General features: G+C 38.5%; 1 protein-coding gene across 1 annotated transcript in view; it reads right to left on the minus strand.

Annotated features, from left to right (window-relative positions):
* Positions 1 to 9,950, minus strand: part of PGRMC2 (progesterone receptor membrane component 2) — a 14,305-nt gene extending 4,355 nt beyond the window's left edge. Inside the window, exon 1 of the mRNA XM_006917766.3 lies at positions 9,484 to 9,950. Coding sequence (XP_006917828.1) covers positions 9,484 to 9,901 — 418 coding nt within the window. The 5' untranslated portion in view covers positions 9,902 to 9,950. The remainder of the gene's footprint in view (positions 1 to 9,483) is intronic.
* Positions 9,951 to 16,689: the final 6,739 nt, after the last annotated feature.

Consider the following 16,689-nt stretch of genomic DNA (forward strand, 5'->3'; position numbering starts at 1 on the left):
AGAAATGTGACCCATTTTTAAAATAAGTATCACCCGATTACTCACACTTATCTATTGAAGAAAATAAAAGTTTCATTTGTTTTGGCTTTGGGGAAACAGGAGAAGTGGCTATAAAGAACAGTTCTTCTGACTGACACAAAATTATCATTTTGTCCAAGGAATTAGAAACCACTCTCTCTAGGGAGGAATGGCATGATTTGTATGCTGACAGAAACGAGCCCTTCCCAGTATGTCCTTGAGAGCAGCAACTGTCTTACTCATCTCTGCGTCTTCAATGCCTAACACAGTACCTGGCATGAGGTAGGAACATAATAAATTTCTTCCAAATGAATTAGCTGCAGTTACAGATAAAGAGAAACTCTAGAGGTTGAGCCTTTACTTTAAACAAATTCACTTATGGTAAGCAAAATCTCCTAAATATAGATTTAAAAAGACATTTCAGTTCTTTAAAGCACATAATAAAACAACCTTATTTCCTACATCATGAAATTGGTTAAATTATAGTACATTAATTTATGGTACACAGCTATCAAAACAAATAAGACAACTTTAGGTGTACGGATATAGAAGTCTATGATATATTGAAAAAAGCAATTCAGAGGAGTGTGTATATATATATATTCAGTGACTTGCCTAAAATTACTGACAATTGGTAAATGCTGCTTCCACTTCTAACTACTCAAACACAGTAATGCACCTTGAGAAAACACACAGAGGACCCACAAACTCAAAGATGGAATGACAACCCTGAAAAGTAGAGCATTTCACTAATTACAAAACTTCATGTTAATGGGTATTTTAGAATACCTGTTAAATCAAATTGGAAACGATTTGATTTAAGATGTATACACCAATACCTTTGGTATTGGTGTAAAAGATGTATATACCAATACCTTTTATTAGCATTTTATTATAACATTTATTCCCCTCCCTGGCCTACAAGTCAATCTACTTCAGGGTACTTCAGAATAAAAATCATAAAATACATCTAAATGGTAAAAATGAGAGAAGATGACCAGTGTAAAAATAACTATCATAAAACCCTCCATCTTTGAGTATATTGATATATACCAGTAAATTTTCTAGTAAAATTCTCCACCAACTTGCCTCAAGGTGCCCTCAACACTGAATGAATGTAAAACCAAAACTTCATAAAACATGTTATTTTTTTGGTTCTAGATGGCTGACTTAGTAAGAGTAAATGTGAGTCAACAGTTAATAATCCAAGCCTAACTCTAACTCTAGACAAAATGTTTAATTCTTGAACAGAAAAGAATGATTAAGTGATTAACATATTTCCTCATCATCTAAACTATATTGTCTTTTGCACAAGTAGTTTAAAATTTCCCTCAGGAAGCATTTAACTTCTGTAAAGGTATATTAGGTGAGTTTTCTTTATTTTTTCCTGTAAGACTATAAAAAACATACCATTAAGAACTAGAGATAGGATTGGATAGGTTGCTCAGAGAAAGGATTTGAGGTCTAATTAGAGTACATTTCTCTGCATACTGAGAAGTCAGCAATACTCCTCCATTCCACTACATAACAAACCTAGATGTTACTGGTAACCATACAATTTACAGAGCCCATGTAGAATGAGAATTTGAAGGTAAAAAAAAAAATAGCATGGACTTAAATATTATCTATTGGAATTTAGTAAACAGTAAAGGTAGTACTGCAAGTGTTAGAGAAAAAAAGAATGATTCTTTTTTGGGACAACTGAATAGCCTTCTGTAAAAAAAATCAACAAACTGGATCCTTATTTCACATAAACTAAATTCCAAATGTAACATAAAAAAACCTGAAACTATAAAAGTATTAAAGAGACAACAGATTATTAAAAAGAATCTTTAAGTGCAAAAAGTCTTAAGAGTATAATACAAAACTCAGTAGCCACAAAAAGATAAATTTGAATACATAAAACCAAAAATTCCTATGTGGTTTATAAAATACCATAAAGTAAAAAAATGGATCAGGAAAAATATTTGCAGTAAAGGCTGATTTACTTTTTTAAAGAACACCTAAAATCTGTAAGAAAAGACCGATATCACGACTGAAAAACTGGCAAAGAATATATGAACAGATAATTTGCAGGAAAGAAAACATAAACGACTCAAATTCTTGAAGATCTCCAACCTCACTAAGAGAAAGTGAAATGTAAATTAAAACGATATTGAGATACCATTTTAAATTCTCAGACTGACAAAGACCAAAAAGTTTAATATCACATTTTTGGCAAGGGGATGAAAAACAGGCATTTTCATGGAACTGTAAATAGGTCCAACATCTCTGAGGAGCAATTTAGAAATAAGTACCCAAATTAAAAATTTCCATACCCTAAAACTTAGTAATTTTACTTCCAGGAATTTATAATTATAATTTTACTCACATGAGAAAAATGACATGTACATGGAAATTTATAGTAGTACCATGCAAAACAGGAGACTGGAAACAATTTAAATGTTCATTAATACTGGACTGTTAAGTTATATTTATACAATAGAATATTATATATATATTAAAAAGAATAAGAGAGCTCTCTTTATCCTGATATGAAAGGCTCTCTAGATATTAAAGAACAGTTAAAGATTTGTGTAGTGTGCTACAATCAGTGTGGGGAAGAAAAGTACATATCCACATGCTTGCACTTGCAGAGAAAGCTCTGGAACAATACTTAAGACATGTCTAGGGAGGGGAATATGATGGCTTGGTTTTGAGAAGGAGACTTATTTTTCACTGTATTATCCTTTTAAATATTCTATCTTAAGCATGCATTACCTAACACAAAATAGTGTTTTGTTTCCCAGTAGGCCTTATTTTGAAATGTACCCCTAAAATCCCTCTTCCATAACATAGGCTGACTCATGGAATATCACAGAAGATATCCCAAGAAACAGAGTAATTGCTGAAGGTTAAGTTTGCAATGATAATTAGAAACTACTTGAAGAAACAAACTGCATGGAGGAGTGATCACATATAACATAAGAGAACTGGCATCCCAAGAACAAGAAAATAGAAATAAATAAAGGAACCATAGTGTGTTAGCTTAAAATTATTAAGAAATTAAGAGATAGAACATAAGGAAAGATTAAGAGACATGAAGGACAGAATGAAAAGCTAATATGTATCAGAGTTCCAGAGGAAGGAATAGAGAGAATGGGGGAGGCAATAACTGGATATAATTTTCTAAAATAAATGAATGACACACATCATCAGTTTTTAGTAGAGTCTAGTGCATATCAGAAAAAAAAAAAAAAAAAAAATCAAAACCTTTCCTGGACAAATCCTAGTAAAAAACTCCAAAGACAAAAGGGAAAAAAGTCTCAACCACATCAAGTTCTCGTTTAATGTCTTTGATAGGTTCTTGGAAACTGCAACTTTGAGTGAAATGATATATAACAAAACCAATTTTACCATAAGCTAATACATATAAATAAGAGTAAAGTTCCTCTGGTGATTTGTGGTCACAAAATATCAAACTTAAAAAGAAAGACCCAAACTATTTCTAATATTAAATATTGAAATAAATGTAAGCTATAAATACATTTAAGAAAGATGAATAAAAACAAGAAAATTCCAGTTCAGGGTCTGAGGTGACCAACTTATCTCAGCAGCTCAGGGTGCAAGGTGGGGACCCACCCTGGACAGGACTCCATTCCATCATGGGGCCATTCACACCACACTCACTCAGACCAGGACAATGCAGACATGCCATTCACCTCACATGTCCATCTTCTGAATGTGGGAGGAAAATGAATACCTCGAGAAAATCCACCCAGCTATGCAAACTCCACACAGACAGTGGCCCCAGCTGGGAATCAATTTTTCTTTTTTCTCATCAACATTACAAGGAAACAACATTGAACAAAAGTTATTCGAGGACATGCTGTACAACCAAAGGGAAAAAATATATTAAAGGAATGAAAAATAAACTAAAAGTAGACAAAGAGAAGTAGAAGACCAATGAAGATTTTAGGTACAGTAACAGTCCACAATTTTATATCCTAAAACTATACTCTTATTCCTGAGTAAGGAAAGATAGAGCCAGAATTGTTTTTCTACAAATGAAAAACTATAGGATGTACCTCACTAAAATGAAAACAGCCCCCCAAAAAGAAAGAGATGCAAGAAATGGCAGTGAATAAAGAAAATGATAACTATGTTGGCAAATTAAATGAGGACTGACTATTGAAAAAAAGGTAATAGTAACTTAACCAATTTGGGGGTGGAGTTTGAAAAAACACAGTGGAACTAAAAGTCTAACAGCAAAAACACAGACAACAGGATGGGGCAGGGACCAGAGTTAAAGCTTTCTAGCCAGGGCCACAACAGATGGCTGTTTATACACAAGTCCAGGGGACTCTATCCATTTGTATACAGGGTAGTTTTGCGTATTAAGAAATGTTCTGTCAAATGGCAGTAAACTTTCTTAAAGAAATAGTTTTCTTCTAACCCAGACAAGAATGTTTGGCTAAATTCTTATATTGTTCAGAAGAATAGTATCTATAGTAAAAACTTAAGAAAATTACCAAAAAGTAGGGTAGAAAAAATGGAAGGAATTTTAAAAAATCAATCTGGGAAGAGAAAAGGGTAGGGGAAAAAAGGCAAAGAAAAGTATGACAAAGAGAAATTACTAAATAAGATGGTAGAAATAAATCTAAACATACTAATGACAAAACAAACTGATTAATCTGTTAAAAGACATAGTGTTGATAATAGATTTAATGAAAAAAAAAATCCAGTTATTGGTTATCTATAAGGGAAAAAAAAAAAACATAAGGCAGATTGGATGAAAAGTAAAAGGATAGGAACTCTGAGGTAATACTAATCAAATAAGGGCTAAAGTCAAATCTGAAAACCAATAATGATGATAAGGACATTTCTTTCTCTGCTAAATAACAAAACGTGATCAGTTGTAGATCCAGTGCTAGATGGCTTCAAAACATTCTCACCCAATCTTTGTATGGCTGGGTCCTTCAGGTTTTTGCTTAAATATCAACCTCCTTTTCTTGACAAATATATGATTCTTAACCACCCATTCTATATAAAGTCCTTTGTTACCCTCTATTATGTATCCTATTAATTTCTTTCATAGAATATTTAATTATAGAGTAAAATTACATCTTGAATGATTATTTATCTGTCTTCCTCAATAGACCATAAACACCACGAGGGTAGGGGCATATCGGTTTTGAAGACTCAGTTAACTCTCACTTCTCTCAACATATTGCTTAAGTAAAACTGTAATGAAATTCAGGCTGAAATCCTCTATTAAGGATCTTGAGACAGGATACAGGTTCTAAGAGTGTAAGAGTATAGCAGTGATTTAGTGATGTCTGTCAAGGCAATGGGGCAGGTGTGGGGAGGAGTGGGCTATGTCAGAGATTGCTGAAAGAACTACTAAAGGAATGTGAATGGCTAACTCCAGATGTTACTAAATCTCTTCTAGCTTGAATGACATTTTCTGGTCTTATATATGCTTTAAGCTATCCTTTTATACTTTGCTATAGTATTTAACACAAATCCAGTTCCCTCAAAGACTAAAAACAATGGAATGATGTTGAACTCAGGGGAGCCAACCAAGTGGGTACTGTAGAAAAAACTAGTATACATTTGAGCAGACCATCAAAATCTGTCAGAAAACTGATCGTTTATATTACTGGTAGGTAATGGATGTGAATGGGCATTATTAAGCCCTAACAACAGACCCAGCTGGCTTCAAAGCAAGAAGCTGGGATGAGAGCTGGATAATGTCAAAAGAACATCCATGAAGGAATATAGGTCAGGTTGGGCCTGGTCTGTATGTTGCAACCCTTGCTTCAACTGCAATTTTGCAAAACGTAAGTGAACATATTGAAGATAAAGTTTAAGAAAAAAGGAAAGACACTTGAAAGGCACATGTGTTCCTTTCCCCAACCTCTCAAATATTAGGCATTTCATGGGGGTACTTCTTATAAATGACTTTTTCTTTCCAGTGTAATTTAAAAGTTGGAGAAAACAGCTTTGGTATATATCAAAATACTCTATGTGGAATAAGGGAGAAGCATTATATCTAAATTTCAGAAATGCTGGTTAAACTACTGTAAAGGTAAATTATATACTTTCTTGCCATCCTATAGCATAAAAACACTATTTCTGCTGGAGTTCTTCTGCAGTAATATTAAACCAAATTATTTAAAGTCGTACCATCTGTTTGAATCTTCCTAATCTATTGACTCTGGAAACGTGAAATTATGTTGTGATACAATAGGAAGGGATGGCTTATGAAGCCAGTCACACTGGGTTTGATTTCTAGCTTTGCCACTAACTAAATATGTGACTCTGGGCAAAACCTCTCTGAGTTCATTTCCACATTTGTAAAATGAAAACATTATGAGAGATGGAAATATAGTATAGAGTGCCCTGTCTAATATGATAGACATGTACCTACTGAGCAACTGCAATGTGGCTAGTGTGACTGAGGAACTCAATTTGTAATTAAACTTAATTTAAATTTAAAAAGCCACATGTGGCTTGTGGCTATCGTATTGGACTGCACAACACAAAGCCATGAGGCTTTTAAGTCCTTATGGGAACCAGGAGAGGATATAAAAAAACAACAGTAAGATTCTCTACAAGTTTATCCCAAAAAGCAGTTTACTTGAAATAGTGTTGATAGCCTTTGTGGTCAAGTATATCTGGACTTGAATGCCATGTCTATGTGACCCAAGCCAATTTACCCAAAATGCCAAAACCTCCGATTCTCCGTCTGAAGGACTGGAATACCTACTAACCTCACAGAGGCACTGTGGAGACGATAAATTAATGGATCTGATGTAGTAGGTGCTTAACGAATCTGGTTTCTTTTCTCCTCCCACATTTATTGTTTCTTACATGACCACTTTCCTCACATGCTGACCAAGTGCCTGAACTGTTAACTAAATTTAATATGGACAAAATGCAGTTAATGCTGTTTGCCAACACATGTTTATCCACTAAATTAAATTGTCAATATTTAATTTTTTAAGAATCTGAACTTTAAAAAATGACTAAAAAAGTATCAACAGATTAAAAACCTCAGAAAACAAGCTTTAATTCTAAAACTATTATTGTAAAATGGGAGTAGACACTGGCTAGGCGTAAAAACTAGGTTTTCTGGCTCCCTTAACTCATTCTTTCAAGCTACTAGATTCTTGGGTAAGGATTATTACTTCTAAATGAATTATTCTGCTACAAAACTGCTTAACAGATTTGAGGGTGAAAATAAAATTAAAACCAAAACTGAACTTATATCTGTTTCATAGCCAGAATTTGGCTTTAAGACTTTTGGAAAGTGCTACATACGTCTTTAACATATATCAAGACCATAAGATGACCCAGCAACCTTTAAGGTACCTTTCAATAATAAAATATTCCAAATATCTCTATTAGGCTATTAATCAATAAATACCTAGAATAAAGTAATTGACTATCGCTCTTAGGCTGTTCCTCAGGACCTGGGAATTGGTGGTGGAAGCTAACTTAAAACTGACTTCATTGTTATCAGAAGAGCCTATCCCCACCTCCCTGCTTAAGCCACACAAAAGCTATCTACATTACACCTATGGCTCTTATCTTAATTTTTAATTTCTGTTGCAGAACAGTTTGGAGACTGCCAAACTGTGTCTATGACTGTCTCGCCTAGATATTTTCAGAAAGTGGCAAGGCATAACGCATGAGGACAAATATGCTTCTTTGCACTAAAATTTGCTTCCCTGTCAGTTTAGTTAGGGGTGTCAAAGGCAGGTATTTTAGTTGGGTAAGCTCTACATTAAAAATCTAAACCTGTACACAATTCCTAATCACTGAACACATCTTTTAATATCAATAGGGAAAAACTTTTAACTAGATATAAAATTCTGTGTAAATCCTGACTAAAAAGAAATTTACCATATTAAATTTGTTCTGTGTATTTAAATACTGTACTTTGGCCCCATTCTCTTGTCCCACACGCTTTTAAGTAAACAAAGTATTAACCATTTCAGCTGATATAAGTAGACAGCCATCTGTTTTTCATATAACGACGCAACTACTTTAAGCTATCTACGACTTAGACAGAATGTAGACATACAATAATATAAGCAACAAAGAAATAGTTCAAAACATAAAATCTCCAATTTCTTGTCTCTATTCTGATTAACGATACACCAAAGTGCTTCTAAACTATCTTCCAGCACCAATCACCGGAATCAGAAGTACATATTTGCAAGTTGTGACTAAACCTCATGCAGTAACAGATTAAATCAAAGAGGAAACCAATTTGTTTTTAAGATTTGCTGACCCCCTTGACTTCTTGGTTTGGATGTACTCTTTTTGAAAAAGTTGGTGTAAGTCTCTAATTATATTATTTCTTATTGCAGTCACTTTTTAAAAACGTAGAATAAATCACCACACACCAGGATGCACATTGTTGCTCAATTTTATGGTATACCAACAGGATCCATAAGTCTGAACTGAAGTTTATTAGCATAATGTGAAATGTATGCTAATAGCTACATTGTAAAAGAAGGGTTTGTAAACCAACTATCCTACCTACACAATTCTCTGAAAGCAAAGTTCTAAAAAGCTTTAACTTACAGAACTAGTGCATGGGGGTATGAATTTATAGCTTTTTAACGTTTTTTTCTCAGTGAAAAACACAGTTAAGTCATTATAAACGAGTATTTGAATACCTGCTTTCCTACTATAAAAAAAAGAAAGGAAGGAAAAAAAAAAAGGAGAGAAAAAAGAAATAAAGAAAAAAACCAGACAGACACGTCTGCTGGGTATATGAGCTCCACCCACAAAACTCAGGACGAATATCCTAGCCAGTCTTTCTTAAGATCTGCATTCTGGTCTGTTCTCATCCCACATACATTGTATATCTTGGAAAGACTCTCTATACTAAAACTGGTTAAAAAAAAAAGTCTGAGGTGTTGCTTATATGCCCAAACTTCAGACTAGAGGGCTGGGACTTGGAACTACGTGTAACAACGTGGCCTTATGGGGAGTAGTGGGAAAAGGAAGATCAGTGGCAAAGAGTAAAGAAAGGAAGGCTGTGAATTACGGAGCCTAAAACTTTTGGTCGCTCCTTGAGAAATCTTCCCTCCCTCCTGCCCCGACCTATCTCAGGATTCAGAAAGCACAGGAAAGCTTGAGGGCCAGGCATGACTGGCGATAACTAAAAGGATTGTGAAAAATTCAGCACAAAAAAAGGCTGCGAGGAGAAATGGGATGGAACTAAGAAGAAAGATGAAGACTGCTAACTGGGGCGACATTGGGACCCCGACTTCAGGTGAAAAGCTGGAGGTGCCCGCGGCTGGGGGTGTGTGTTGGGGGCGGGCCGCCCCAGGTGCCGCAGCCAAGGCAGATTTCGATAAGGGTGGGCCAACAAGCACGGTCCCCGGGGCCTCCCTATCAAAAGGGGGCCGCGCTTGAGCAGCCTGGGGTCCCTTTCCTCCTCCACCCCTCCCAACTGCTCCTCACCCGGGCCGTAGAACTTGCTGCCTTTGGTCACGTCGAAGACTTTCCCATTGACCGCGAGCAGGATGCGCGGGGTGCGGGACCCGTCGTACTGGCGCAGCTGCTCCAAGCTGAAGTCCCGCTTCTTCATCCGAGGCAGAGACGCGGCGGGGCTCTCCTCGCCCGCCCCGGACCCGGCGCCCAGACCCCGCCGCCCCCAGCGCACCCACAGCCGGTAGGCCCCCAGCAGCACTAGCGCCACCAGCGCCACGTTCAGCAGCATCTCTCCGCCTCCCGTCAGAAGCGCCAACGCTGCGGCCGCCCAGCCGCCTCCTTCTGCTGTTGCTCCCGCGCCGCCGGGGCTCTCGCTGCTGCCGTCGCTGCTGCTCTCACTGCCGCTCCCCAGGGTGCCTAGCTTCACGTCCCCATCACCCGCCGCCATCACTGCCCGCCAGCGCCTTCCTCCTCGTCCCCGCCCCCTGCCCTCCCCAACCCCACGGCAAGCCACGCCCACTCGGGGGCCTCCCGGCCAATAACGTGAGGGGAGGGGGGCGGGATCAGGCCGGCTCCTGATTGGGTGTTGACGGGGTAACGTTGTCTAGGATCTCTCCCTCCCCTTCCCTTCTTTGGCTGGCCGCGCTCGCGTGCGACGCCCCGCCCACCTCGCCCCACACTTCCCTGCTCTCGCACCGCGCCTCCGCTTGCTGAAGTAGAAGAGCGGGGCGGGCCCGAAGGAAAGATGCTGCGCCGGACGCGCGCGCGCTCGGGCGGGGCGTGGCTACGGCGCGTGCGTGGGCTCCCGGAGCGCCACGCGCTCTCCTTTCCTCTGCAAGCCCTCGGGGAGGCGTGCTCCGCCCCGTCCCCACGCTGTGCGCGTGCGCGTGCGCCCTGGAATCGTTATCCTTCCCGTCCTGGCTCGGCGTCTGCCAACTCCCGCCTCTAGGCGGTCGCTGCGCTCGAGAGCTTCACGTGCGCTCGAGGTGCCGCGGAGGCGGGGCCCGACCGGAACGCCCTTCCGAAGGCGCGGGCTGGAGACTTGTGGGCGGCCGTGACAGACTTTTAACAGCTGGCACAAACTGGTGAGGGGCGTCTTTCTCCCCTGGGGCCGTCGCGCCTGTCCGGAAGCCGGGAACGTGAGCCCCCAGACAAAGCTACTGCCAGAAGTTTCGGCGACGAGCTGGTGTGGAGAGTGCACGGAGCCTGCCCCAGGGTGCTGTCCACCGTGGCACTGGACCGCCATTCCCTGGTGGTTTTGCCCAAGGCTGCTCTTGTAGAATTTTCTTTCAGGTTTTAGACTAAAGATGTCGTTATTACTTAAATCGTACTATCTCCTGTGATAGGGAAGTGGGTAGGATGAAGTGGTCTTTCTAGAGTTTTAGCCTTTCGAGTCCTTAAAATTCAGTTGAAATGTCACCTCAAGCCTCACCCCTTATCTCATGCACTCAACTCGTTTGACTTTCTCCCGCCTTGGTCTGTCCTCTGTCGCTGAGTCACCACCACCCCACCCCCGCCCCAGAATTACTTGCTGTGAACTAGCAGTGTGATGAATGAATGAAGGTGTATCAAGGAAGTAAATAAATTTTCCTTTAATCTGAGGAATTGGGGATGGATGAGAGACCTGGGTAAGCAATAGGGGGCTTATGATAGATCCCAAAGAGTGCTTATTAGGGAAACAAGAAGTGGTTCATTTTGGCTTTAAGTAGTGAACAGCAAAGTCTGGAAAACCAGGTTGTAGTCTTTACTATCCGCGATGGGTTTGTACATTGTATTGCCCAGTTTGAGGAGCAACGGAAGATACTGAAGGGGCAAATGACAAGATCGAAATTTCTCTGGGGAGATTGATCAACCAGATATATGAAGGATTGGAGTTGGAGAAAGAATGGAAAACCAGTTAGTAGGCTACTGTGTTTGTGCAAGAAATGAGAGAAATCAGAACTAATGATGGCATTAGAGCAGGAATCTGCAAACTTCTGTAAAGGGCCAAACATTAATATTTTAGGTGTTGTCTGTCATAATTAATTCTAACTTGTAGTGAAAAAGCAGCCATAGACTATAAAGGAATGAGCATGGCAGTGTTTCAATAAAACTATTTATGGACACTAAAATTTTAATATAATTTTAGGTGTCATCAAGTAGTCTTGATTTTTTTCCAGTCATTTAAAAATGTAAGCATTTTTTTTGCTCTCTGGTTGTACAAAAACAGCCCACAAGCCACAGTTTGGTGACTCTTGCTTTAAGGATACTTTCTTGAGGCAGAGTAAACAGGATATAACAGAATAAGTGAGTGACCATATAATGTATCCTCCAATCTGGAATACTTTTAGAAGTGAAAGGGGTCACTATTAATTACACTGGGAGAACAGGAGTAAAATCACCTTGTTATCCCAGGCATATCTGAACGAGTGGTCATCCTAAGGTTACAAGTTAAAACTGCATTAGAACTTGGTAATAGGAAATGGCCGTATTAGTGATGGAAATAGGACAATTGGGAAGGAGCTAGTTTGGGGGGAGAATATGGGTCTAGCAGTCCCAGGTGTCATACAGTTTGGACAAGAACTGGCAGAAAGAAATCACACCAGAGGCTTCATAGCAGACCGCTCTGTATCTTGTTGGCTAGAACTGGATCACTAGCTATTCCCTAAAGCAGTAACTGACAAAGGGCATGGGACTGCCAGGATTGGTTAGTGTTTACTTGGCTTTTGGCAGTTCTTATGCAAGACTGTGGTGTGCATTGCCAGACCTTTAACATCATTAGTCTCTTCCTATTAAATGTCAGTAGTGCACCCCGGGGTTTGTAACTCCAAAAGAACAGCCGTCTTCTCCTCCAACCCATACATACTCCTTAGATGATACTGGTTGAGAACCACTGGCTTAGACCAATCAAGATTTACCTTGGAGCTGAGTTATGTGTGTAGGTTTCATTTCCCCGATCAATATGGAAGAAAGAGAGGAATTGAGCAGTACTGAAGTTTTTTTGTCAAGGGTAGGGGGAATGTTGGGTTGGTAACCAACATTGTCTGCCATGGAAAGTAAAAATTTAAACATTTTTATACCCTTGATAAAATACATATCAATTTTTCTACACTTGAATCCCTTCCTCTTTTTAATTTTTATATATTTTTTAAACTGTGCAACTTTTTCTCAGTCCCCCTGAACTGGTCTAGGAGGGACTGCTTCCTTTTTTCCCCACTAGGTAACAATCTCTCCCAGTAGGATACTCCTGCTTTGAATACTGCAGTAACTTTCTGACTGGTGGCCTACTCTGTCATTGCCTCCTTTGTTCTTACATGAAGAGACTAGTCCTGTATGTTGATTTCCTTCACTCAAACACCTGTCTCCAGTGGTGCTCAGCTATTTAAAGGAAAGAACTCAGAAATCTCAGATGGCTCAAAGGCCTCCATAGATCCACAAACAGCTCCCCTGCCCTCCCCTTCCACAGCAAACCTAATCCACTTTTTTGTTATCCCTGACACACTGTTATAGTGATACATTTCCCTTTACAATATGTGTTCCCATTTCCCTCAATTGCCGACTTCATTCCCCACTCCAAGAGTTTTCTCATGCTATTTTATCACTGAGAGTGCCCTTCTCTCCTTTCCAACCATCTAAATTGTCACCTTCCTGTTTCTTTGCTAATTTAACCTGTCCCACACCTGTGACTACATCAGCCCACACTGATCTCTTTGAATTTTTATACATTCTTTGCCTACATGACCAATTTTGGCCTTTTACGCTCTTCTTGACTATTCTGTTCTTGAAGCTCTCCTTTGGGTCCTAAGTTTTCTCCTTTTGCCTTTGTAGATGTTCCTTTTCTAACTCTTTTCCACCCTCCTTTTCCTCTTTATATCCCTCCCTCCCTTGCCTGGAGGTCATCTATAAACATCTGTTGTCATCTGTGCTCTTTCTTCCTTGAGATTTCATGTAGGAATGATTCACTTGTCATCTCTATGGACGGAAGGCCTCTCTAGCCCTGACCTGTCTCTAGGAGATATTAGTACTTCGTCACTGAATATTTTCATTTCCTTCCCATGCACATAGTAGACTTGCATTTCCTTTTCAGAATTCAGCATGGCCAATGAAAAGAAAGCGATCTGTGTCACTTCCAAGCAAAAGTGTTAAGAACCTGTGTACAGTTTCTCATGGTCTCTTTCCTTTTGGCACAGTGATGGAATGTTTTAGTTATCTATTGCTGTGTAGCAAACCACTCCAAATCTTAGTTACTTAAAACAAATTATTTTATTATCTCTGTTGGTTTTGTGGGTTGGATGGGCTCATGGGCAGTTGCCTAATCTTGCTTGGCGTCTCTCATGTGGTTCCAGCCAGGTATTGTCTGGGGCTGGAGTAATTTGGAGGCTTGACTGGGATACTAGAATGGCTGAGCCTTTCTCCTTCCCAGTTTTATCTCAGGGCCTCACTTCACGTGGCTTCTCCAGCAGTGTAGGCAAACACTTCCAGGTTTTTGTGGGTCTTAGGCATGGAAATGACACATTCTGTTGGTTAAAGTTGTCATAGGGCCAGCTCAGTTTCAAGGGGAGGTGACATAAACTCTGCCTCTCGATAAAGGTTGTGGAGACGATTGATAGAATTTGTGGCGCTCTTTAACTTACCATACCCACAATGTTTCATATGATGGCTGCTTCCATCAGCCAAGGTCCTAGAGTCAGGACAAAGTGGAAAAGGCCACTGGCTAATACACATGGTGGTATGAATGAGAAATACATTATTGTTGTTCTAAGTCACTGATATATTTGGGGTTGTTTTGTAACAAACAAAGCCTAATCTAAACTAATACAAAAAATGGTACCAGAAGTAAAGCATGGCTGTAACAAAAACCTAAAATATGTCACATTAACATATATAGACATGTTAAAATGTTAGTGGTAGGTAGACAGCATCCAGCTCTGATGCACTTATGAATCTCGCAGCAAATCTAGCTCAGATATTTGAGCTCAATAAATATTTCTTAAATAAGAGAGACTGTTTCTTGTAATTCAGTTCTGTTTCTCTATTTTAGGGGAAAACACTTCTTTCCCATTTTCAGATGTTTCTTGAAACATAGAGGGGGTGCCACTAACACTTGATACTCTATTCCAGTGCTACCAGCAAGTTCCCTGATGTGTAAGTTTGGCACGTGCAGCCCACCTGTTTCCTTTCCCCTTTCTCACAGGAGCCAGGCCACCCACAGAAAGTGCTTTCTGCTCTGCTGCTTTATACTGCAAGTTTCACAGAGTCCTGCCCATTAAAGGAGGCCTGGCATTATCTTAACTAGATAGGCCCTCTAGGGAAAAGGAGCTTTAGTTTTAGGAGCTAAGTTCACTGCCAGGGAGTTACAAAACATGTTATTTGAACTTTAGTTCACAAGAGCAACAGTTCAATGGTGGACATTGATAATTTTGGACTTTAACATGAAGCTGGTACTGATTACTTTGAGCTATCATTTGGAAGAACATGATAATTTCTGAACTTTTTGTTTCTCCTTGGAACATTCATATTGAGAGGGGTTCATAATCAAATTGAGGCCATTTTGTTGGTTCTTTTAGAGTATTTTTATATTATTTGATTTTTTTTTTTTTTTTAGAACTTCTGATTATATTGATTAAGGTAGTAAGACATAATTTGACATTGCGGCAGGACAAATTATAAATTATAGCCTTGAGTTCAGAGTAGCATTGGAGACGACTTAATCAATGTATTGTTCTGACCCATTCAGGGCATTCTGGGAACAAAATCTACTTTACCAGTGATCCTAGGAGGTCCCACAAAAGCAGTGAAATCAGTTTGGAGAAGTGGCCTTATGAAGATGGGAGCAGGAATACCCTAATTGACTGCTGACTTCTTATCCAAGGGTGATAACCATATCCCAAGTTGATCTCAGTGGGTAAGCTGAAAGGGTTGAGGCAATGGTCTTCATACATTTTTGCTGATATACCTCCCAAATATAGTTTTTAAGTTGACATGTAAAATTTTTTTATCCTTAGTTGCAAAGATATAATTTCTGATACAATATAAATATGAATATTTTAAAATAAAAAGGGCCATGTCACTTTAAAATTCATTTAATGAAATTAAATTTCATAGAAATTGAATACTCACCATCATTCATTTTTATAGAAATTTTATATTTTTTTCTTTTTGGATTTGTGTTTTCATTCTACTTCCCTACGGTTTTAAATATATATTTTACGCTCAAGTATATTTTATTGCTTACTTTATTATTTTCTGCAATAAAAATTTGTTTATAATTTAAAAAATTGTCTATGCCCAAAAAGTTCTGTGTCGTAAAATATTAATAATTAAGAATTCTTTTTGATCGAGCTATTATTGAAATAACTAATAATTAATGATTATTAATTGCTCATAAGTACATTAAGTTTTACAAATAATTACTAAAGAGAGCTTAAATTTTATTGGAAATATGTCTCTGAATTAAATGGATTGAGCTTCCCCTCCCCAATTAGTTCATGAATCTATAGGTTAATCTAATTTTTTGATAGACAGAATAGTAAAACAGTTGAGGGACTCTTCAGTGCAGAGCTTACAAAAGATGAATAAATGATTACTGTTAATATATTATTTACAATAGAAAACTATCTAAATCTAAATTTATTACATAAAAGATAGGGATGGATAATGAGATAAAAAATGGTTAACAGGTGACAATGAGCAGAATGTTTAAGTTAAAAAAAGAATATAGATTTATTGTATTCAGTAATCTTTAGGCAAAAATTAATGAAAATATTTTCTCCTATGAGTCTGAATAATTTTTCAAGAAAATATAAAACAGTAATTTACCTCATATATGTTCCTTTTACTTGTAACACTTTTCTGTCAGAAGGAAATTTGGAATTTTTTAACATCCTTTTCCTTGAGATCATCTGAAATTTGCAACTGAGACAAGGAGGGGAATGAGGTTTTATAAGTTCTTTCTCATTACGGAGCAAGTGTAGCTGACTGGGATTGTGCAGAGTGTTTTCCACAAATCTTCTGTATTTGAATTATGAGATAGATATACGGAGCATGAAACTTTGCTGTGAGTTTGTTACCCAGATGAAGTAGGGCTCAAACTTCTTCAGCATTTCTCTTTATCTCAGCAATATTCTTTGACATGATCTGGGAATGGAACAGAAAATGGTATTAGCCAAAAATGATCATAACTCCTGCCACCCTACTCTACAACATATCTGAACTTAGAATACCCCAACACAGAACAAAATACCCAATTTCTAGCAC

The sequence above is a fragment of the Pteropus alecto genome, unplaced genomic scaffold (genome assembly GCF_000325575.1).
Source record: "Pteropus alecto unplaced genomic scaffold, ASM32557v1 scaffold17, whole genome shotgun sequence".
NCBI classification, from domain to species: Eukaryota; Metazoa; Chordata; class Mammalia; order Chiroptera; family Pteropodidae; genus Pteropus; species Pteropus alecto.